General features: G+C 35.9%; 1 protein-coding gene and 1 long non-coding RNA gene across 2 annotated transcripts in view; one reads left to right on the top strand and one right to left on the bottom strand.

Annotated features, from left to right (window-relative positions):
* The window catches only part of LOC135218813 (uncharacterized), a 452,114-nt gene that overhangs the window by 416,674 nt on the left and 8,974 nt on the right, over positions 1 to 26,466 (top strand). The window lies entirely within an intron of this gene.
* The window catches only part of LOC135218724 (homeobox protein six1b-like), a 154,701-nt gene continuing 137,127 nt past the window's right edge, over positions 8,893 to 26,466 (bottom strand). Inside the window, exons 2-3 of the mRNA XM_064255205.1 lie at positions 12,841 to 12,982; positions 8,893 to 10,277 (exon numbers count right to left, since the gene is read on the bottom strand). Coding sequence (XP_064111275.1) covers positions 10,005 to 10,277; positions 12,841 to 12,982 — 415 coding nt within the window. The 3' untranslated portion in view covers positions 8,893 to 10,004. The remainder of the gene's footprint in view (positions 10,278 to 12,840; positions 12,983 to 26,466) is intronic.

Raw genomic sequence — 26,466 nt, 5'->3', positions numbered from 1 at the left:
TGTCCGCTCCTCCGCTTTTTTCTCTGGCCAGGAGCAGATGCTGAATGTAAAATCAATCATTAACGGTTGACATTAACAAATCCGTATTTGGGGCTCGATCAAAAATTTGCACAGATATTTGCGTCATGATGTATACATTCCAATTGAGAAAGTATTCGTTGCTGCAGTTTCGTGTGTATCGTGACGTGCATGATTTTTGTGTTATTTGACAAATGGATATCCACTGCGTTTCGGAAAGGTCCATTTTGTCGTGTTGCAAAAACAGGAGATATGTTAACTCTCTCTCTCTCTCTCTCTCTCTCTCTCTCTCTCTCTCTCTCTCTCTCTCTCTTTTCTATTTGACTCCGTGATCTGTATCGCCTCGAAGTGCATTATTATAAAGCCGACGGAAATCTTTGTTGGGTTATGTATGGATTTTTGTTGACCGAAGAATATGTGGGCGTATCAAAGGCTTTTGGAAAACTTTGCATAACGCTAAATATAGAGTGGTCTGACGTCTATAATAACGATGCTTTGTATGGGGTTTTCCGATGTCATAAAGTAGCTCCTTTGCCCTTATCAGGAAATATGATAGCATCATCCACTGCGCCATGAAATGCGTGTACACAAGCATAAATGACAAGGATTGTGGCAACTGGACTCGTTACGTGTGCGCTTGTACATTGAAATATACTTCCTCTTGCCCATGTATAATTCTCTCTCTCTCTCTCTCTCTCTCTCTCTCTCTCTCTCTCTCTCTCTCTCTCTCTCTCTCCACACACATACATACTGTGTGTATAGTATATATATATATATATATATATATATATATATTATATATATATATATATATATTATGTGTCTGTGTATGAGTGCGTGTGTGCGTTTGTATGTATGTGTGAGAGAGAGAGAGAGAGAGAGAGAGAGAGAGAGAGAGAGAGAGAGAGAGCTCAAGTTACTACAGCACATGTTGAAATAGAAAATAAGAAAATTTATTCCCTAGAAAAGGTTAGTGTTTTCTTGTGGTCTTCTTTTGACTTACCTGCATGTAGCTGATCAAACTCCTAAGATATTTTTATTTTTTTATTTTGAAGATGTTAAAGGCCTTTCCGATTTTGGTTTCATTACCGCTTAACAGGTTTTCACTCTTTCTGATGCTCAATTTTTTCAAATAGAGATGTTCGTAGAAAAAAAAAGTAATTTTAAATTCAGTTTTGAGTGCTCTCATAAATTACCGTGTCCATCTGTTCTTTCGCTTTAGAAATTGGATGGCATTTGCAATGAACTTGAACATCAATGGCTTGTCATAGGACGGCGATAAGTTCCATTTAGGGCAGCGCTTTAAATGTCAAGTCTATTTTACATTGCTTTATTGCTTTTATATTAAAACTTTTAACTAACTGAAAGGAGTTTGGTTGTTTCTGCAAAGGTACAAAGATAAAATTTCTCCAGAAGATATCCTCTACAAATGATGCATTGTTTTGTGGTATTAGTCATTTAAGATTTCATTTACAAATCAAAATTTGTTCAATTGATTTGTCAACGAAAATGAATGTAGGAAACTTTTACAGAACACTGGTATTAGAATAACTCTGACGCTTTTATGTTCTTTCCATGAATTTCCAAACTTAGTTCTTTAATCACTTTTACACGATAAAATCAGATTTTTCTGTATCAATTTGCATGAATGACCAAATGTGCGTTTAATACTCAGTTACTTCTTTGCTTTAATTTTGTTTGCTTTAAGTAGTGTACATTTTTTTTCTGGCATTCCTTGACCTCGTAAAACTAAGATAAGAGATAAGTGTTATAATGCTCCTCATCTATTTATTTATTTATTTATTGACTTATTTATTTATTGACTTATTTATTTGTTTATTTATTTATTTATTTATTTATTTATTTATTTATTTATTTATTTATTTATTTATTTATTTATCTTTAAATGAGGAAGATAAAGTCAGTGTTGTCTCTGAGTAATGTCAAATCATTCCCTCCTATTTTATCAAGTGATTTAAAAAGATGTGATCAATAATAGTCACTCTGATCAGAGAGTTGAATCTAGACCGACAAAGTCAGCAAGTACAGACAGAAATAGCAGAGCACCGTTCTCTTGCAAAGACTGATTCTCATTTTTGCGTAGCACACCAACAATTAGCTTTCGCTTAAGTGGAGCTAAACCGTCGGCTTGGGAAGGCATTAGGCAAATTGTGCTGCGACACATTCTACTGACAGAAACGTCCCGATACGATCGGCGCGCATCCTCAGTCAGGCCAGGTTCCTGTGACATCCATTGTGAGATAACTTACTCGGCCAACGCGCGTCATAAATTGGTCATGCGATGTGGCGATGTTTGGTCGCGACGCTGCGTCAGATTGAGCGCGATTTTGAATAACTATTGCGATGTGAGAAGCGACTTTTTTTTTTCCTTTTTTCTTTTTACATTCATTCATCCGCACTCTGTGCTCAAAAGTGTTTTTACAACCGGGGATTAACTGAGACTAAGTGGCAAAGCTTTGTCTTCGTTGCAATTGCTTTTGAAGTTCAGTCTCTTTCTCTCTCTCTCTCTCTCTCGCTCTCTCTCTCTCTCTCTCTTTTCCTGCTTGGCGTCGGACAAAGTCTTGACCTTTCTCTTGTGATTATCTCAGTGATGTTATCTCCGTCTTCCTTATAATTCTTTATCATTTTTTATTTCCATTATTTGTATTCTTAATTTTCCTTGGCATTACTCAATTTACGCTTTACAACTAAATGATGTATATTTGTTTTTAAAAAAATTACTATCATTTTAACCAACATTTATTTACAAATGGTATTATATTAGTCCACCATTTTCGATTTTCATCCTGATTTTCTCCGTGTCTCTTTCTACAATATAAATTTTATCATTTATTTGTTTTTTTTAATTTTGTGTGATTTCAAGGTCAGCGGGTATTCTACTCTTTTTATGGTACTTATTCTCTCTCTCTCTCTCTCTCTCTCTCTCTCTCTCTCTCTGCTTCAGGCCGTTACCAAATGTCATACTCTGGTGATTGGACCTGTCATTTAAACGTTACTTAAGGCTACAATTTTCTGAAAAACACATCGAAATTGTACGTTACTACTCTTTGTCTATAATCTGAACTGCAGTATCCTTCGCCTCTCTGAAATCAACCTGGAAGTATTCATTATTATTATTATTATTATTCTTATTTATTATTATTATTATTATTATTATTATTATTATTATTATTATTATTATTATTATTATTATATTGGTTCCGTTGTTATTGCTGGTGGTGTTGTCGCTTTTATTAGATTCATTAATTTTGTTGCTATTGTAATAATTTTTTACAAATTATTTAATCCTGTCAGTAGTCCTTATTTATTTATTAATGTATTTGTTCCTTTCCAGGTCAGAGGTCTTTATTTTTTGTATATGTATATATTCCTGCCCAAGGGTCAGTGGTCTTTATCATTTGTTTATATATTTATTCCTGTCCAGGGGTCGGAGGTCTTTATTATTTGTTTTTGTATTTATTCCTGGCGAGGAATCAGTAGTCTTTATTATTTATTTTTGTATGTATCCACTCGTTTTGACAATTGTATGGGCCATTATTTCGGCCACTGACATATCATAAACAACGGAAGGATAAACTGCTGAGTAAAAGAAAGACAAAGTCTCTGTTTAGTATACCGGAAATCATTGTTCAGGTTAGGTAAAAACAGTCTTCAGTTGTCCACCCGATACACCGTTTTTGTATATTACATTCGCGTAGAAGAATGGCTGAGTGCAGTGGAAAATAGCACAATATTTTATATATATTCGTTTCTCTAAATACTTTAGTTTTCTTGCATTTTCATTTAATTGTTGCCGCTTCATGCAGACTTTCATTTGGCCATGAATGTATCATGATGGTGTTTTGTGTTGTGTGTTTATTGAGTTTTTATTTATTCATTCCCTTATATTTAAATGTCCGATTTACTCTTCTTGCTAAGTAAGCAGGAATATTATTTCATAAGTAGGTAGGTAATGAATAGGTTGGCCCTTTCTAAATTATATAGGAAAAATATAATATAATATAATATTATATATATATATAATTATATATATATATATGTGTGTGTGTGTGTGTGTGTTGTGTGTGTGTGTATGTGTATATATATATATATATATAATATATATATATATATATGTATGTATATATATAATATAATGCACACACACATATGGGTGTCTGTGTGTATAATGAGTTGCAGTTGTGGGCAGAGGTGTAATGAGTCAATTTTTTTTCGTGTGTAAATTGCAGAGAAAATTGCCGTTGCCATTCTCCATCCCAGTGTTCACTGTTTCCTTGCGTTTTGTTTATTATGTTAATTATGATTTTCTAAAACTTGGTTGAATAGCTTAGTTTAACTTCGGCATCTCTATTTTTCCTTGCCAGTTCTTTCGACTGTTCGAAATTTGGGTTAGAATTTTCACATGTAAGGGACTTCATTGTGCTCCTGGAGTTGAGTTCTGTCCCCTGTACTTCTGACAGAAAATTATAAGACTTTCATTTTGCACTTTTATTTTCACTTCCGTAATCATACAGTACATAATACATACACCGCAAGCCCATTGATCTCTTAGGTTTTTTTCTTTTTTTATAACCAGAGCCAATGTAGCTGGAAACCAAAATTCCCTGGTGTAATAGAAAACAAGATTCTCATCTTTTGCTTTGCCAAAAATCAATAAGGATTCTTTAAAATTTGTATCTAGTTAACTTATTAACTGGTTTGACATACGGAAGTTTGCTGTCAGTTAAATGATTTTGTGTTTATTTCACTTCCATATTTTCCTTTCTTTGTCATCCTAGAGGTAATATAAAAATCAGCCTATTTTCGTAACATTTTCGGTGATCCATCTTGTGATGGTTAAATTCCCGACAAATGCTGTCTAATTAATGTTGAAGATGACACATTTAATTACCATTGTACATTTTTATCAGCACCCTTCCATTAAAAAAGTATGTAACTCATTATTGGATTTACCCTTAATTTAAGGTTAAGAAAAAAGACGTTTTGTATTAATTATGATCTTTATTAACATTTATGAGCAAGAGATTTTTTTTTGTTTTGCATGAAAGCTGAAGCAGAGAGACATCACAAAGTACTATTTACATTCCTCCTCAGTTATCAGTAAATATATATATATACAATTAGTCGATCAAATTACAATAGTTCTATCAGGAGAGAGAGAGAGAGAGAGAGAGAGAGAGAGAGAGAGAGAGAGAGAGGACGACGAGAGAGAGAGAGAGAGAGAGGAGAGAGAGAGAGAGTACAAAACCATTTTTTCTAGATCATCCAACTAGAAAGACCATACGTCCAATTTTCTCCGTCAGTGGCGTCTGAGGCCAAACTCCACCTTCATTAAGTAACAGATTAAAAAAAAGGGGGAAATATACATTTCACTTCATAAATAATCAAAAGGGAAGAAAGAAACGGAAGAAGGCGGCGAAGAAGAAAAGTAATAAAATGTGCCAATGGGGAATTAGAGAGCTTACGAAGCCCTCTCCCTATACAAACAAGTGAAGTGGGTGGGGTTTTTCGTGACGTCACTGGCGTAAACAAACGACCCGGCTGCAAACAACGGAATAAAATGTTTTCTGTTTACGACGAACTAAAGGGTTCTGTTTGGTTGGGTAACTTGTCGGCGCTAAATGTACGGGATTTTTTTTTTCTTAATATTTACATGTTTAGGTGTACTTTTATCAGATAATACAAGTTAAGATAACGCAATTATTTTCAAAATAAATTTAATGGAAATGAAAGTAACGTGAAACTTTCTATTTCTGGGCTTTCTCTGATTCATTCAGAACTTGAACTCGCGTAGTCTTACATTAGTATACAGTTCCTCACACACAATCACACACGCACATTATACATAATATATATTATATGCAATGTGTGTGTTTGTGTGTGTAGATTCTTATTATTATTCTTTCCAATGTATAATTACCTGCTGAATCCCATTAGTTCATTAGTTAAGTACATAATCGGCGCAGCTTTGCATTTGTATACATCAGTGACTTCAGGAAGAAAGTCCACTCTTAAAAAACTTCTAAGTAGATTTTTCTCTCATGTATTAACAAACAAACAAAAAAAAGCATTGTACTAAAGGTCTCATTTCATACACGATTTGTACAACTAAAGAAGGAAGTCGGAAAACATCTAGTGCTCTTCATGTTTTAGTCGGAGACCTACGTAGGAAAGGCTGTTATTTTATCGGTTTCATTTATCTCTTCTTTTTTCAAATTGTTACAATTTGTACAGATCAGAGCACAAAAAAAAGAGGGAAAATGAAAAAAAAAAATAATCGGAATATTTCGTCTTTAGAACAGCTGAATTTCAGAAGCTTATAAATGTCATCCAGTATTATGAATTTAGTATGGTTTGCCATATTTCGTATATGCAGCAAACGATTTTGCCGGAAGTAACGTTAATTTTCCTGACAGTAATATAATGCGATTCTATCTGGAAGCTGTTTTGCATACCCACCCTCGAGAAAAATATAATGTTATCATGGCTTTCCAGTAAACTATCAGGTCTTTGTTATGCAATATTTGTGCAGTAATCTGAGACTTCGTATATACAAAAAATATTGGAAATAATAACAGCACAATTACACTCACACATTAGGCATTCGAAAACTGTATTCTTCAGACATCTACGCCAGAGATGTAACTCAGTCGAGTTACTCACCGGAATATTTATGCGTTCGTGTAATGGATTTTCCCCTTAGACAGGAATCAGTTTGGCTTCCATTGTTTCACAGAGACAAAACAGAAGAATAACTGTACAAAAGTTTTGTTTCCATTTTTTGCACAAAGTCTACCGCAATCCATAAAACGGACAGAGTGAAAAAGGAACGTCTTGACGAAATTTGCCAGAACGGAAAATATATAACTGTTATTTCCCCAAAGAAGTTTCTGTGACACATATCACAAACAAGAAAAATGGTTGATTATTTTATTAGTCTGAAATCTTTATCTAGTCTTCTCCAGAAAGGAATAATAACTATAGTCGAGAGGTTGAAGATCAAAAGTCCCCTCAGTTTCTTTTACGAGACTTTCGGTAAATTCGAAGGCGCCTTGTTCAGAGCTATCAAGAGGAAACTGCCAAGTTCCAAACAACTTTTCAACTAGGAAGGTCCCCTGGCAGATTTCTGTTGATGCCGTTGCAGGCGCACGAGAAAGAGGTGGCTGCGCTAGAAAAAATATAATACAAGTTCGATCAAGTAAAAGAAACAAAGGAAACTTATCACGTCTAACCCTTAAGGATCCCAGAAAAGCGTTTAGTTTTGTTACCCTTGAGAATGTGTTGGGATCTTCTAAGTGTAAACAACCATTTTGCTGTGGTTGACTCTCTCGCATTCAATCGATACGGCTTTTGGCGATTTGCGTTTCCTCTGATCAGTCCTTTCCATATAATGCAACGTGCCCTTCTTCACACCAGCGAGTATGGAAGGTCTTAGGGAGAGTTGAATCGTTATATATAGTTGCAGGTCGCTCCTAAACGCGTTTCTGTTCTTAGTCGTATGTTTTTTCCTCAAAACTACAGAACTGAATTCTGTTCCTAACCTCCGTTTCTGCTGTGGCAGAGCCACTTCTTGGTATTTTTACAGCTTATTATTTCTATAGCAATACTTGAAATAGACTAATATCCCTATCATAGGCAGTTTCTACCTTACAAAGTGCACCCTTCTATATAAAAAAAAGATCATCCCATGAAGGCCTATACAAATACCTCCCGAAGAAGGCAAAGAAGATTTCCACTCTCTTGTGCTCCGTCGTAGAGAAGGACAGAGAAAGAGAATAATCCAGGGACTTGTAAGCTAGCCTGGGATTAGGTTCCTTAATCATCTTTTACAAAGAACTCCGCGGGGCCAATCGCAGGCTAGCTTGGCACTCGCAAATGCAAAGTCCTGGGGTTTCCATGGTAACCACAACGCAAGTCCTTTGCGCTGCTAAGCTTAGCCCAGCTAAGGCGCTAAAGTCCCTTTACTGCGTTGCTATGTAACTGTACAAGTTTATACTGACATCAACCCTATACAGAAATTAGGGCTGTGGAGTGCACAAAGAAAAAAACGGCATATTAAGGAGAAGAAGAAAAATGAGAAGTTATCTACAGCCCAGGAATTTCTTATGTAAATTTACCTGCATGAATATGAACTACATTCAGTCTGCGTCATTTCCGAACAGAAAAACTGGTTTAAAATTCTGTAAAATTCCTGGTTGAAGGACTAAGACAACACGACTAGGTCTGGACACCGCTAGAAAGCTACCTCCCCATTTGCTCTGGAAAGTACAAGTAGCCCGAGGAGAAAGAAATATGGAGAAATCGAGGCATCCTCAAAGAAGGCTGCTCCAAATAATAGTCAGAAATTGACAGGCGTGAAGACCCAATTTCACGAATGAAAAGGAAAAATGTTATGTGTAGATCAAAACTTTTTACTTTTATCTGCTCCTTTGACGTTTCTGTGTATTACTTTGTCTTGTTTGTGGGAGACTGTAGAACGGGGCTGGGGGCTAATAGGAGGTGGAAGAAAGGGGGACCTGATGAAGTATTACATATCACTGGGGCTAAGGACGAAGTTTATGAGACAAGGTTCATCTTGTGCTGTCAAAATTTGATGCATCTTCCAGAATCATCTTCTTTAATGAAAGGGAAAGACTACAAACTCAGACGCTATACAAAAATATCAATAGTACTGTATTCACATTTCGGAAGGGACAAAGTACCTTTTGCCCAGCTGTCTGTAAATGTCTCGTAGTTACTTATGTAATTATCATTTCCCGGTCGACAGTTTCGGTAGCGGCCCCAGTAAACGTAACTGAAGACTTTGATGTGTCTGAGCTGTGATGGGAAATCGTTGGGAAGAAGTCATGGAAGTAAGAAATTCTCACGGACAGAGAGAGAGAGAGAGAGAGAGAGAGAGAGAGAGAGAGAGAGAGAGAGAGCTTTCTACTTGGAGCGTAAAGAGCTTTCATTGTGACGGGCATAGATGATAGTATGGGGGCTGTACTATTTGTGTTTATTGTTTTTAAAAGACTTATGAATAACGTCCCAGTAACTTTGTCACACACCGAATATGTTAGAAAGTCTCTTGTCGGGGTGTTTCCTAATATACAATATTTATTTTCTTTTCACAAACCTTTGTATAAATAAATAACCTACACCATCAAGAAACAAATTACAAAACAGAAATCGATTGGCCTAACATTGAGAAACTCTTAAAATCTTTTTTTTATCACAAGATAGCGGTTTGTAGACGCTAGCCACTCAGGGCTAGTACAACAACCACCACAATTAAAAATTAGAATAAAAAAACAATGCTCCAGCTTCGGCGGGACATTCATTTCTCTCCCCAAAAGTTATCCGCCGAAGGGCTTCTGGTACCCTTTGAGGGGGCTGGATGCGCCACAGCCTCTGTGCTTTGAGACGACGTCATCGTCAACATCATGTTTCACATGGGCGCCCTGCAATAGAACCTGATCATAAGGGCGCTTCCAGGTGCGCTTCCAGACGTGCTTCTGGAAAGACGTCTAGCATCTTCATGGTCATCTTCACGGGGCCGTCGTCCACTTCATATCACTGGGTTTCGAAATCCCCGTGAGACAAGGGGTAGTGGAGGATGGGTTTTTTTTTCTTCTTCTTCTTCTCAGGTTTGTCAAGCATCTGGAATAAGGGCTCTGGAAGGAGGTGGGGTTTGCGGATGTAGAACAGACTCCTGGAGTCTCAGGAGATCCCTGGCTTTTCAAGACTAATGTACGAATATATAAAACGAGATTTCAGTAAGTGTATCTGTGGTCACTTGATACTCCTTCTCCTCCTCCTCCTCCTCCTCCATCTCCTCCTACCAATCCTCCACCATTTCTTGTTGTTCCTCCTCCAAAGACAGACTCCTCGAAACCCCCTGCGCGTGTGGTAGTGGCGGCGGCGGCGGCGGCGTTGTAGCTAGAGTCACCCCCAGGGTAGGGGTGGTACCTCTATAAGCCGCTGTGTCACAAAGTGTGGTAATCGTGAAGGATATCGTGGTGTGTGTGGGGTGCCATGTGCGCTGCGGCGCCCGTGTGGTGGTCGTTGGGGACAGTTGTCGCTGTGTGTCTTGCCGCGACGGCCGCCGCTGCCGCTAGACTCAGCTGCGTCTGGTAGGCGGCTGCAATGGCCGAGGCCGAGCTGACTGAGGCTGGAACCGGAGCCACCGACGACATTCCGTTCGCTCCGGCACCCACTTTACTCAACTCGCTGTAGAGGTCTGTGTGGCCGACGGAGTCCTGTAGGGAGAGGAGGAAAGAGTCGTTAGGGAAATCTCGGGCCGTTTCCTCCATAAATTATTGCAATGTTTCGTCAATTAAACTGCGTCCTGTATTTGGAAATGCTATGCGCGCGTGTGAGGACATCAATTTCCTGCATAGTTGTCTAAATTCTGTTTATTTATATTAAATTATGTGTGTGTTTAAAGAGATAGACACACTATATTTACATATATATTATATATATATATATAATATATATATATTAATTTATATATATATATATCTTATATATATTCTATAAATATATATATATATATATATATATATATTTTTATTTATGTATATAATCTATATATATATATATATATATATATGATTATATATATATATATATTATATCATATAATGATATATATAATTAATATATATAATATTATATATAGATATAGGATTATATATATTAAAGATTAATATAATATAGATATATATATGTAGTGATATATAGTATTATATAGATTATATATATATCATATAATATATCTAATATAATATATCTATATCTATATATATAGATATATATATATATAGATATATATATATATATATATATATTAATATATATCTATATATATGTATTAATATTAGAATAGATTTTATATATATCTATAATATATTATATATATTATATAATTAAGTTAATATAGATAATACCTGTGGTATTCCCGTAATGTGATATATTAATAGAAAATATATAAATATATATATATTAATAGAATCTATATAGATATAACTAATAAAAATATATATATTATCTTAATCTAATAATATATATTCTTATAATCGTTAGTATTATAGAGATATATATATATATATATATATATATATATATATGTAGATATATAGATATTATATAGATATAAAATATATATATATATATATATATATATTATATATAGATATTATATAGATATATATATATATATATATATAGATATATTTGATATATATATATATATATATAGTATATATCTTATATATATCTCATGTGTGTGTGCGTGTAATTAATAAATAGTATTTAGACAGCTATACAGAAAAAAAGAAAAATAATGTACCTTCATGTATTAATCTAAATACATGATACAGTTTAACTGATGAAAAAGACTTATTTGATTTCATTTCATTAATAAAATGGCATTCCTCATAAAAATTTCTCTTTGATGTACCTAATCAACAAACCATCATTTTTTGCCACTCACTTCCCTTGAATGCTGAGAACTGTCACTTTTACATACTAGTGTTGATTATTCTTTGCCAAGTTTATGCCATTCTAATTCACTTCTTTTACAGAGAGCTTTTGTGGATACTTTGTTAATGGAAGTAGTTGATTGTCCCTTTTTTGAGATTGTTTCATTCAATTCTAATTATTTCAAAAGTTTTCCCTTGTTCATTAGTTTAAAAAAAATCTTCGTTTCGCTATCAATTATAAGGAAATCTGTTCTTGTTCTGTAATCTAAATAACTTCTTTACTGAATAAATGTTAAAATTTGGTTCTTAACTTTTTATCGGTAGTGTTCTTTTAGATGTTTTCAAACTTTTAGATGTTTTTAAATTATTCGAGTTATTTTCTTCTATCATTCGTGTTTTTAGCGGTAACAATTTTAGCCTTTCATTTCTTTACATTTCTATAATATGTTGCCATTGACTAACGTATTGTACAGTAAAAATTGTTTTTATACAGCAAGTTCTCTATATTTTAGAATCTTATTTTCTGGACTAATAAGCACCGACATGAATAAATTATTTGATTCTTCTGTTCATAATATACTTGTTTTCTAAGGAGCTGTGCTTTTTATTTCTCAAATCTTTTACTCGGATACTTTAATCATGAGGTTTTACCTTCCGTTCGTTTGTCTCATAATTTCTGGAATTAATTTAACCGAATGAAATGTGAAGAAAACATTGCAAAAACTGTGCAGAGGAAATTTTCAAATTCATTCTCCGGTTTTCTAATGTTCATCTTTTCTACATTTTATTTGATTATCAATCACTGCAGATTTTCTCTTCTGCTTGTGCATTAGAACAGGTGAAATGATATCATAGTGCAACTTTTACTGTTGAGGGGAGTAGAATAAACCAAGGCCTGTAATTTACCTGCACAATTAAGCAAGGTAAGAATTGTACAATATGCCATGTCACAAGCATAAGTAATGTCTGTATTTTAGTTTGCAATGTGAGGGACAGACAGGCGGCAATTAACATGCATATTATCACTGGGAAACGCAGTAACAGTAGTAAAATAAACAACTTGTAAAAAAAATTTATTTTACCTAAACCAAGCGACAAGCGAGAATGAGACCTACGAGTGACAGTCACAGATAAGAATTGTACCCCTCTTCTACAAAGTAACATCCATACATGAGAATTGTCCATCACCTGTACAGTGACAGACACAAGTAAAAATTATACCACACATACAAAAAGGCAGGTTGAAATTATTGCTGTTACCTGCATACTGTACCAGGTGAAAGGAAGGAATGACTGTAAAGGGAAAAAATGAGGAGTTTACCTGACTGTATCTTACCTGCACTAAGTGACTGTTGACGTTGGGAAGCGGCGAGTCGAGGGACGAGAGGGAAGGTTTCACTTCGTCTAGAGATTCGGAGCCACTGTCCAGGTGCGTCGAACCGCCTGCGGGGGCGCCGCCCGTGGGCGTCTTGCCGTCTCTGCGGAGGAAAAGAGAAAAGGGGCGTCGTTAATAACTGGATAACCTAATGTTGGGTTTGTTCTTTGAGCTTCTATCAGCATAGGAGATTATGAGCAATGTCAAGGAATTTAAGTATGATTGAAATTGAGATGAGAAATAGTTTGTTTGTAATATGTTTTTATGACGATAGTAAAGATGATTGTTCTCTTTATGGTGAGGTGATGGTGGTTACATATTCGGTGACGGTAGATGAAATCTTACCAGTTTTCAAAAAGATGTCTTTCTGTTATTTTTATGTATTTATTATTAGTACTATTATTACTAACTACTGAGAAAACTGTCTTTTGAGACAGGAAATGAAAAATCAAACCTCTTTTCATATTTGGCCAACATAGTCATTGAAGATTTCATATTATTATTATTATTATTATTATTATTATTATTATTATTATTATTATTATTATTATTATTATTATTATTATTATTATATTGTTGTTGTTGTTGTGTTGTTGATGTTGTTACGTTTCATTTGTACAATAGCAAATCCCCTTAATATTATTTTGCAGTACCTAGCGTTTCGTGCCAGAGACCACAAAATGTAGTAAATATAACCTGGGAGTAAACCTGAACAAATAACGCCCGCGTTTTTGTACAACAAACCAACACAACAAGGGCGGAAGTTCATTACACGCTCTTTCCCTTGAACAAACAACTGTTTTGTTATAGGGTCAAAGCCAGGTCAAACAAGGAAGATGGCTGGGGAAGGGAGGGGGAGGGAGGGGAATTGGATAGAGGGAACTTGTCTTGTAAACAGTGGTAGCTGTAACTTTCTTGTACTCAATACTGATACTTGTTCACGCAATGTTTTGTTATATGAGCTGGTATATTATTTCAAATGTACCCCGGAACCCTTGGTGTGTTTTATACGTAGAAACACGTATAACGTTTTGAGCTACACTTGGATCGTATTCCTAAATAAACAATTGTGAGAGCATGATGTATTTAGCTTTCATTTTCTCATTTTTCCATTCCCAGTGAATGTTCCGTATTAAATTGATAAACGAATTCTATCTATCAAATACATTTTTAAATTTCCATTTCCATTAACTGATAGTGTCAGGAAATCCTTATCCTCTTCCGGTGTCTGAATTCATGCTCCTTATCTGGGCTCGCTCCGAGATAAGAGTTTTATTTTGAATCCAAAGACAGGGCAAATTATTCGCTCTGAGGTGGCTGTTATCTGGCGAATTTATGCCATCCGGCGAAAACAGGTTCCGAATTCATTCGCGACGTTAATAGATTAGTTGATGTGAGGATAGTTTCAGGTGCAGGAATAAAAACCGCATAAATACATTAGTATTATGGATATGCTTTATCTCTGATTACTGGTTCCCCAATCTTTGTGCCTTTGGTTGCGTGAATGTTATGAAAGTATTAAGTGGAAAATGTTTATAGATAAGAATAGATAAATGCTTAGAATTTGTGTGTGTGTGTGTGAGAAAGTCTCTCTCTCTTTCTGTCTGCAAACAGCGACCCAAAACCAGAAGTAGCTGGTTCAGAGTGACATTTGATATTCGGCGCGTTCGCATATTTCTTTTCTTTCCACGTCACTGGTTGGATGTTGTGTGTTGTTGAAATTCGTCGAAGTTCACTCCCTGTTCTACACGGCTTTTAATTTTCCTACATGTTACTGATGAATAAAATTGCCTTTCTTGTTAAGAGCACGAATTCGGTAGACGTCTACCTTAGACTTTTTTCAGCCAATAAAGAACAAAAATGTCAATGACTTTTAGAAATTTTTATGGAAATTTGGTTAAAGGGAAAATTATCTCCGTGTTTATATTTTTTCCTCTTCTTTGTACCTATTAAGGTCTTTTAAATTGTTTTAAAGCTAGTAGTCTCACGACTGCCATGAGCGTAGGAAGTGAAGGCAATTTTACTGAACTTTATTCATAGAATACCTGGATTTTAAATTTTAAGCAAGCCATTGGTACTTAAATAAGTGTTTTATAAAAACAAACAGATATTTGGGGAGTGAACACGTTAATGTATAATCAGGTTATCAGAATGGATGAATACGCAATGAAATGAAAATAGAATTATGCTTTCACATTTTTACTCTCGACATAACGATATACTGCTTACTCGCTTATACATAAGCCCCACTTTAATTCTCGATTTAAAGACATGCTGTGTGCGTGCTTAAACGCAAAACGAAACGCAAACTACACAGCCACAGGAACTGTTCCTGCAGTGTGGCCGATATTTGTCCCTGTATGAAAAGAAAAAGCTGTGTTTACGTATCGAGGCATCTCGTGTTTACTCTTCCTGGGTTCGATTTGTTTGTAGCAGAGCGGGGCGCAGTCCGCACCGGCGTCGCAGAAAGGAATTGGAAAAAATTGCTCTCTAATCGAACATTTGCATATACATAACGATGCTCCATACACACGCATGCTAAGTTGTTTACATCCGTACTCCCCTGAAAACACTTAAAACGCACACACACATGCATATATACACATACACAAACGCACACACGTACTCAGCAAAGTATTAGGTTACGCTCGTGAAAGGGTCGGAGTTAGGAGTATATGTATAGAGTCGGGGATGTGGTGGTGGTGGTGGTGGTGGTAGGGTATTTCCTGGGGAGGGGGTAGGAGGCAGGTGAGCTGGGAAGCTTGCAGTGTTACCAATCTGGTCAGAAACCTTCGATATACAAATTCATAATTTCTTTATGGTGGTTTTACACGAAGAGAAACATTTTGCTGTTACGTAATGGGATGAAAGCAGACACGACTGTGTAATGCTGGGATCATTCAGTGTCCATTGGGGAGAGTTAATCGAGTCTGATACAAATCCCTTTGTAAAATTTGTAGAAAATAAATGTTAAAGGCAGTATTCGAGATGTGCTCTCCATGTCTTTATATATAAAATTTATCACTATAATATATATATATATATATATATATATATATATATATATATATATATATATATATATATATATATATATATTATATATATATATATATATATATATATATATATATATATCACGGTCAATGTCTTGCTGGTTTTATTTTTTTTACAAATATTCGCAAAACTAGGCCTCTCTCTCTCTCTCTCTCTCTCTCTCTCTCTCTCTCTCTCTCTCTCTCTAAGGTAACTAACTGCATTTGAAAGACAGTAACTGCTCTCAAATTCAGATAAATGATTGAGTGACAATAATAATTGTTGTCCATCAAATGAGATTTATGTTTACCACGATTACGGGATCTCTCGGTTCCTATTCATAACATTGCCCAAAAGAATGGAGGAACGCAAATTATTGTCCACACTTCTTTCTCCTTTTTATTCGTCCCCTCCCCAATGTAGGATTCCCCCTTCCCCACTCCCACCCCGCTGAAAACACCCCCCACTCCCCCTGGGATTCCCCCTCCTCTTGAAGCGGACCCTCCCCAACCTTTCCCTTTTCTTTCCCTTGATGTCTTTTCTTTATTTCCTTTTCTTCGCCTTCCTACCGATGTACGGGGCAGACTAAAGACCCTCTCAGAAAGGGCAAATGGTGATTGCCCTTTTAATGGCGCCGCCCAGGAGGCTCTCTGATGACGACGCGGGAGGGGAAAGAGGAGGAGGAGGAGGAGGAGGAGGAGGAGGAGGAGGAGGAGGAGGAGGCTTTGCGTACGCTGCGATTGCGATACGGCAAAAGGGAGGGTACGAGGCTGGTGGAAAGAAGTGAGGTATGTTACAAGGAAAGGAATGGGACGTAACAGGAGGAAGAGGAAGGGGAATGGGATAGAGGAAAGGAAGAATTAAGGGCTGTTCTATGAGCAAGAGCCCGTTCTGGCATAACGCTAGCTTAATCATCAATAACAACAGAGGAAAGAAGTGGGATGTGATAGGAGGAACGTGGAACGTGGGGGCTTGTTGGGGGTGGAGGAGGGAGGAATTTGGTAGGGGAAAGGAGGGAGATGTGATAGGAAGAAGGAAAGGCGTCTGGATTCGGTAGGAGGAAGAGAGAGAGAGAGTGGTGAGCCTGAGAGGGAAGTAGGGGTTTTGTGAGGTCTCAATTGAGGACACAAGAAGATGGCAATAGGGAAGATGGTAGGGGGAGAGAGAGGAAGGTAGGGAGAAGGGAGGAGGAGGAATGGTGAGAAAAGGCCCGACTATAATCATACATTTGACGATGCTGATTTTATAGATGAAGAATCGGAATGTCTTGTTTCGGAAAAAGCAGTTGAGTTAGATTTGTTGAATCGCTTTGAAAAATGACTGTTGGTAATAAAGAGGATGACTACTATAAAATTAACAAAGAGTAGTGGTTAATCGCAAGAATTTTAAATTTTGCTCAAGATTATGATGCTGTTGTGATTTCTGGGTTAACAGGAAAGGAAACAAACATATTTATAACGATATATCTAGTATGTAGCGAAAGATCATGTTTGTTCATCCGAGAATGAGAAAGAGATAAAAAGAGAGGGACATGTCTGTGTCCATTGACAGTGTGCTGAGTTCCCTCGTTTTCTGTCAATGAATACAAAAATTAACTATTTTTCCTCATTTTTTAAAGCTTCAGAAGAAATTAAATATATCGGAAGGTTCCTCATTAAATCAAATATTTAATAGAAAAAAATATATACTTGCTTCAGTACAACATTTTTATAAATAAATTGAAAATGATATTAATTATTATTTGAAGGAGGTACTGTGATAAAGCAAACTTAAAGGGAAACAGAGTGACGGAAACGCTACGATGCAATTGGATATGATCAGCTGTTTCGTGATCCGATTGACTGATGTGTTGATGTTAATCTGGCGACGCACCTACCAATATCATTAATTCCAGCGCATGATCTGTTGTAAATAAGAGCATTATTATTATTATTATTATTAGTAGTAGTAGTAGTAGTAATAGTAACATGAATAGTTACAAAAACAAGTGAATGTGACGTATTTAGGAGAGCAGTGGACTGAGAATATTCTTGCAAAATCATCATATCCTCTCATGACAGAAGAGGCCAAAGTTAATCTAATTCGTCGCTTGTGGAGTCAAGAAATAACCACAACATGAAAACGAAGAGAACGGAAATGTGTGGGATGACTGAAACATCTGGAAAGCAGATGACAATAGGCATTAGGGAGACACGGTGGATTTAGATATGTGTACACATCAGTACAAATCATACGTTTCCATATGGGCAAAATACCAGTTCACGCGGAAGTGCTTTCTATGTTCATGAGGGTGTCATAATATATTTTTGTATCTATGTACGTATATGTACATGTATGCATGTATAATATATATACATATATGTGTATGTATGTAGTTTTCTGTGAAACAAAATGAGCTAAATACCTCCTTGTATCGTTAATTAAGGACGATTCCAATAGGTCTCAAAGGGGATGTAACACGGCCGTAGATTTCCGTTTCTAAATCGATGCAACTTTTTTTTTTTTTTAAACTGAAAGGATTTTTTATATGTAAGGAAAAAATAATATATACACATAAAAAGTTACATTAAATTACATAGTGCAGGCCGTTTATATACATTTGTAAACCGGTAGGGAATCTTGTAAGAGGAACGTGTATTAAAACTGTATCACATGTCAACGTTGTAGCATTACATAACGTAATTATAACGTACTTCAGCACTGCCAATAATTTCAAGGCAAACAAGTCTGTCTTTGGACACAGCGCGGCCTCTAGCAAGTACCAAGTTCCCGCCTTGGAAGACGCCGGCAAACTAGTTATTCGAGTCAGTTGGCGACGATATAGAAAATCTTGAGTTGCGTTAAAGATTATCACCCTGGCGGGGTTGGTAACTTGTAAAGGAGCATCTGTTTTAAAACGCTTATGACCCATCAGTAATAACAATGAACAAAGAAATGCGGAGGAATTAAGTTTAGATATTATACTATAATCGAAATGTATAATCAGCATCTCTATTCCTACCTGACGGGGTACGGTCTTCCGCTCTCTACAGCGCATTTTCAAGTGGTCGCCAAAATAACTAGTGTGTCTTTCCTTTTTTCCATCTGCAGACCATTTCATTTCTCTGCTTTATCTATCCTGTTCACAATCTGTTTCATACCACTTCATCAAAGGTGTCCTGACGATGTTTAAGGTTTATGGAGATGCTTTCCTTATCTTCTTGCGCGTATTTTGTGTATGGAATTGTGCTTAGGATAAACAGCCTTATGGAGATTCGTTCCAGAGTTTGACAGGTATGACAGGTGACGTTGTATGTAAGGCAACCTCAAGGAATGACAGGAATGTGCATGAAAATGGCCTTCGAGGTTTGATCGACGTAAGTGGACTGTGGAACATTTCATCTCGACGAACAATAACACCAATAGTAATATTCATATTCATATTTGCTGTTCTGGCCAAGTGTAATTAACAGATACTTATTATTATTATTATTATTATTATTATTATTATTATTATTATTATTATTAATTATTATTATTATTATTATTATTATTATTATTTTAATTGAGTTTTGGTTTGGGCGATGAAAAAGAATAGTGAAAATCACAGTCCTCATTCTTTCTATGAGAGAGAGAGAGAGAGAGAGAGAGAGAGAGAGAGAGAGTGAGAGAGAGAGAGAGAAAGAGAGAAAGCTTCAGCGCCGCCTTTGATATCATATTTCATTCCCGTTGATATTAGTAAGCTGCCGTCTCCGGCCTCTGGAGGTACTGTTATATTCTGATTGATTCCGCAGAAGATCACTGGTCTGTTTTTATTGTCATCACGCACGTATTCTTTTCTACTTCACTCCGTGAGAAATTATCTCCCTTATTCTCTCACTCTCTCTAATTCTGGATAGAGAGAGAGAGAGAGAGAGAGAGAGTGAGCGAGTAACTCTTATGTTTATTTTGAAACTAGTTATCTTTAAATTTAATCTCGCTTTTTTAGCGCTCCTTTCACACGTTGTAAATTGAATTATGTTGTTGCAAATTTCTCATTTTTTATAATATTATTTTTTTATGCTTATCATAACATTACTGATTGAGATAAATGGTTTTATCATAATAAGAATTGGTGTTTCAGTAATTTTTATGATATTACTTTTTTATAATGATCAGACCATAATTGATCGAATTATTTTTTTTTTCGAGTTCAGATCATTTTCCCCTAATTTTATTGGAGTCGGTTGACCTGATGTCAGTAATTTCACCTCATTTTCATGATCCAACTAGTTAATCTTGAAGGTTCGTTCTTCATCTGAGTAAACATATTTTGCTTAAGATAACGTGAGAGATTTAAATTGAGGCTTGAATTTTTCTTTAAATAGCCTTGCTGCTTTGCCTCTATTTTCATGCTTATATACTTATCGAGACAACTGTTTAATTGTTTATCGATATTGACAAGTAATTTATTTTGGGTTTTACTGTAGCCGTCCTCTCTTGGTTTCGTTCTTCTTTTATGATAGGAAAAGTAAGCTTAATAATGATAATAAAAACAATAATAAGAATGATATTATTTTCTATGTCCTTCGCTTAACATTCGCTTCATGGAATTATGTATATACTCTAGTATATATATATATATAGATATATATATGATATATATACACACACATATATATATTATATATATATATATATATATATATAGATATATATATATTATAGTATATATGTATATATATATATATATATGTATATATAAATTTATATATATATATATATATAATATATATATATATATATATATGTATGTATGTAATGTGTGTGTGTATGTATATATATATATATATATATATATATATATATATATATATATATATATATATATATAGCATGATTCTCTTATATTTATATGTGCTCTTTTCATTAATCTATTTTTATAAATTATCTCTAACATTTTTACATTGCAAATGAAAAAGATTTGTTGGTTAATTTTCCAAATTAAAACTAAATATTTTTCTGAATTCACGGCGCCATACAAAAAAAGAAAATAAAAAAATATAAATTAAGAAAGAAGGTACAAACAATAATGAAAAGACCACATCGATTCCTGGAAGTTAAGGACCATCACCACCTGGCTTTTGTGTTACAAATGAAAATGTACGCTGAAAGCACCTTTTAGAAACTGCTAACTCGTCTTAACACAAGCCACTATGTTTGGCTCAAAATGCGCCCTTGTGGTTGAACGACTTAAGATTTAGGAACAGGACGGAGAGAGAGAGTGAGGGAGGGAGAGAGAGAGAAAAAAAAATCTTCCATGTTCTTAATTATTATAGGTTGCTGATGAAGCCCGAGAAAGTTTATAGGTTTAATTGAAGCCTTTTAAGAGGACAGAAAATAGGGGGTCGCGAACTAATTAAAGTATTACGCGGCTAAAGAAGGGATTATTATGTTATCCCGCTCGACAAGGGTCGGTCGTTACAAATTGCCGTCGCTTGCCGAATAAGAGGGGTAAACAACACAGCCTGGGTCTTAGTAATTATTGGCATTAACGGATTATTCACCAATTACTCACGTGGAGAAGACCCGTTTCCAGGAGCGCCCTCCCTGTCATCACCCGGACTCAACTTACTCATCAGGTGAATCTACTCGCCTATTTTGCGTTTAGTTATTGAGGTGTTACCCAATGCAGTCCAGTCTCGCTGGGGCTGGTAGCCATATGACGCTTTTTAAGGGAGAAATGTACTGAGAAGTATGGGCATCTCTCTCTCTCTCTCTCTCTCTCTCTCTCTCTCTCTCTTTCAGATTATGACTTTCTTGATATGTTACGAAATTTTATCGTAGCGTACTAAACCAATTTGGGAATTCTGGATTTGTTTATACCTTTCTTGACATTTCGTAGGAGGTACTTGTATATACTTAACATTATTGTTTGAATAGAACTGTCGTTTTTTTATTGATACTTAATGAAATGGCACTTTTATTTCTATCTTTTGATTAGCTGGTTTGTATCGAAAAGTGTCGTACACTAATGTCGAAATTCATTCATTACTGCCTTTATTTCATTTTTAAGTAAAATTATTTGTTTATATTTCTATTTACGATCTAAATCGCATTGAGCAACAGCAAAGGTGCACAACAAATCCGTTTTGGCTTTCTAAATAGATTTCGAAATTGGTGCACTTTTCAGTTTGTCATTAATTTACGCAATGCGCATTTGAAGTATACACACACACACACACACACACACACACACACATATATATATATATATATATATATATATATACTATATATATATTTCATTTAGCTTTTGTTCTTCCTTGCAATGGTTTACAAGTCTTGAGCATCACCTTTAATTAACACCCTCCCACTCACCTTTGTTCCCATGCCCTTCTCCTTTGTTTTATCTTCCCCACCCTGTTCGCAGGTTGAAGTCGTCATATCGAACGCACAGGTAATTAGCAATGCATCAGGTGTGTGCGTTTGTGTATGTGTGGGAGAAAAACATTGAAATACTTCTACGGGACAGGGTGACTGTTGTGGGTGTCGGATTGTATTTCATGCTGAGGCCAAGTTACCACCATCTTGGTGCGTGCTTGTATCAAACCAACCTCACTTGAAGTCAGGTGTTTGGTCGCTTATTTGTTTCTACCCAATAAAGATGTTGTCGTATTTTGTCATTTCAAGATTGAGAAGTTTGTTATAAGTATTGCGAGTAATCACTGTCAGATTGAACCTCACTTATAAAACGTTCTTGGCTACATTGTACTACAAGCTAGACGATTGCTGGCGATACATCGTAATTTGATAGAAATATTTTTTTCTCGTTGATAAGGTTATTTTGTCAGGGGTATTTGCGTGTCAGCGTTCATCCATCTTCACTGTGGTACTCCTGCGTTGTTACATATATAGATTTATATTTTGTCAGTTTGTTGACAGATGTTCATCATTATTTTCGAAATTATTCTGTCTCTTCGCCGTTTTTCTCTCATTTTCACAGATGGGTTTTTCTGTGGGAGATTGCTAAGCAAATTATGGTGTTCGTTTGCTTGTAACTCTTTAATGTGTGCACCCATTTCATTGATAAATCAAATGATAAAGCATTATCGCTCCCATCCGACTCTTGTTGGTACCAGTAGTAGACTTGTCCATGAATAGAACAACACGATATTTTGCTGAAAAAATATATATATATTATGTATATACAAGTATATATATATATATATATATATATATATATATATATATATATATATATATATTATTATATATATTATTATTATATAATATATATATTATATTATTATATATTTATATTATTATATTATTATATATTATATATTATATATATATATATATATATATATATATATATATATATATTATATTGATTGCATTACAGCTACAGGGAAGTACACAAGAAATGGCAGTAGTACGTAGTAGGAGCCGTTATTTCCTCGGTCAGTAAAGGTCATAGTCCGCCTCCTTCATCCGGTACGATCGGCCTTAACGCAGGCGGCGGAGCAACTGAAGGGCAAGTGATAATAACCGGATATCAGAAACGAGCTTTCATATATATATATATATATATATATATATATATATATATATATATTTATAGATATTCTGTGTATACACACACGATACTGCTACTTAGGGCTCCATGCTATTTACTCCTTATTGGAGCTGTATCATCTCTGGCGATCATCATCATCGTGTGGCGATAACTTTGGAAAAATAAACAGCCGAAAGGCCAGCTCTTAATGCTGTCGAATTATAATAGGGAGGAACAGTGAGAGAGAGAGAGAGAGAGAGAGAGAGAGGACCAGCTCTCACAGTGATGCAGAATTGTAAGACGACTTAGGGAGGAACAGTGAGAGAGAGAGAGAGAGAGAGAGAGAGAGAGAGAGAGAGAGAGAGAGAGAGAGAGAGAGAGGTTTGGACGACAGGCGAGAAGCGAAAGCCGACAGCCTGTAATGGAAAGCAATTGGACCTCCATTAGATGCTGTCGGAACCTGGCATTATGTTGTTAGTGTTTTTTTATATATATAAAAATGGTCCGCTGGGGTAGATAAGGCTCATATTTGCTTTCATTAATTAAGTGTCCAAATATACCTTTGGAAAATCAACCGCAAAGAAAACATGCGGTTGTCTAATATAGTTTTAGGGGTTCTGACTAGTTGTTTATTTTTATTTTTATATTCTTTTTTCAGGCACTTGGCTAGATTCGGTTTTATTGAATGTGTGGGATCTTGAATTAGAACAAGAATAAAAATAAGAAAGCTTAGCAACACTAAGAACGTCCTATTTATGGGGAGCGGATGTGACATTTTACAGTCCTAAGAAGCTTCAGAAGAGCATTTTGGGTCAAATTATCTGCCCCATAAATATGTCCTGACGCCGAAGCCCACACTCCTCGCCGGACTCGAAACCACGGCGGTAATAAACGCAAGTTGATCGATCGATGCAGCAGCAGCAGCAGAAGTGAAGTAGCAATTCAAGTTGCTTAGTTAAATATGTATTGAGGAAAACTGCTGCCTCGGATGCCCATTAGTGTCCTCTCGTCGAATCGTCCCAACCGCCGCTCACGGCTGACTTACGGTGACGCTAAAGGCTCGAAATAACACATCGCGCCGATAATTCCCCGCCGGCCATTTACCGCGCCGTAATTGCCGTATTCGCGGTCATTAATACCGGTTTATTGAGGGGCGGGGCTTCTTGCGCGTTATTAAGGATGCATTGATCACATTGATAGATCCCTCTTGAGGGGCCGTTGAGCGAATACCAAATGAAAGCGTTCGCGGGTTTTCTCTCTCTCTCTCTCTCTCTCTCTCTCTCTCTCTCTCTCTCTCTCTCTCTCTCCAACGGGTCGGGGAGGAACACGTAAAAATCTCCCCCCACCCTCCCCCCCTTTACACACACTTATTTTCTCCGTTTCTTTTTGTGAGTTCGCGAAATCGACCATAGTTTGCGGAGCCATTTTGTTACAAACGTATGGACTGATATAAAGCGTCGTTGGATCGGTGGTCTTTCTTTTGTCGGAAAATTTATCGCCCGGACTTGTAATTATATATCGCTTGGACGTTTGTATTGGTGTGCATAGCTAGGCTTGAATCATAGTCCAATTGCGTGGACGTGGTGTGAATTTCTAACGTAAAAGACCGTCATTAACGTCTTGAAACAAAGAATAAGTCAAAGAATGGCGTTTTAATGTTATTTGACATTTCAAGGGAAAACCAACACTTCGAGAAGGTCTGGGAGGGCGGGGGGTGAGTTGTGTTGTGCTTGTGTGGGATATGTGGGAGGAGGAGTGTGAGGAACCATGATGGCAAACCATTTTCGAATAGTAAATAGTACTTTCGATCGCTAGTTCGTGTCTCACCATTGGTCAGTGAAAACTTTCCACGAAATCCACTTTCCAAATTGTTCTTTAGTTGCGAAGACGCAACCAGAAATTTCCGAGTAAAATTCTAAAATATTCCGTATATAGAATTTCGGTCATGGTGAGGGATAAAGGGTTGAATTCCGTTTACATATAAACCTACGTTCTTAGTAGATATTTTATTGTCCATATTGAATTTTCGTCTTTACAAAATGTGAAGGGACTTTTTAGAGTTTAGTCATTTTTACACTTGATTGTGGCTGACATTACTGCCATTTTGTTGTATTACCATTCTTTCATGTAAATCTAATGAAACTGTTTAAAATATTCGATTTCATATTTTTCCTGTATCAAATTTTACATCGAAAGGTTCTCTCCCTCCCTTTCTCTCTCTCGTAAGGACTGTCTAGCAAGTGGTCAAATTTTGTCAGTTGTTTGTGGCCTGTGGTCGATTGGTGTCGTCGACGACAAATATGGCCGTGTAACGCGAGATGAGGTTCTGACAGTTGCAATTACATCGTGCGTACATTAGGCGCAAAGTCCCTCAAGAGAACATAGCTCTTCGCCCGTAAGGCTCCCCATTGGCAATTCATTACAGCCGGCAGTTAGTAAAGTGGGGAAGAAGGACAGTGCTGATGGATTTTGATCGCGTGATTTTATCTTAAGTACGAAGAAGAATCAATGAAAAGGAGAAGGAACGTGGTAAGATTAAATGGAATAGGTAACAATCATGAGAAGAAACAAGGATGGTAAGATGAAATGGAATAGGTCGTAACCATAAGAAGAAATAAGATTAAGTGGAATAGGTTATAACCATGAGTAGAGAGTAACTTTGAGAAGAAAAATGTTAAGATTTAATGGAATAGGTAACAACCATGAGAATAAACATGGTAAGATATGCTAGGATTAAATGGATTAGTTCATAGCCATGAAAAGAAACAAGATTAGATTGAGTAAGTAATACCCTTGAGAAGAAACATGGTAAGATTAAATGGAATAGGTTATAACCATGAGAAGAAACATGGTAAGGTTAAATGGAATTGGTAGTAACCATTGGTGACTATGTGGACTCGTATGGGAAACTCAGATGTGATTGTTCATTACCAGACTTTAGCAACCATTGTTGCAGAAGTCGTGATTATTTTTACCGCGGAACTAAGCGTTTTCCTTCCCATTAACACAACTTGCAATGCAAAATTAATATC

Source organism: Macrobrachium nipponense, chromosome 11 (assembly GCF_015104395.2).
Source record: "Macrobrachium nipponense isolate FS-2020 chromosome 11, ASM1510439v2, whole genome shotgun sequence".
Classification (NCBI taxonomy): domain Eukaryota; kingdom Metazoa; phylum Arthropoda; class Malacostraca; order Decapoda; family Palaemonidae; genus Macrobrachium; species Macrobrachium nipponense.
Note: the sequence above shows the minus strand (reverse complement) of the source record. Positions and strands in the feature narration are given on the sequence as shown.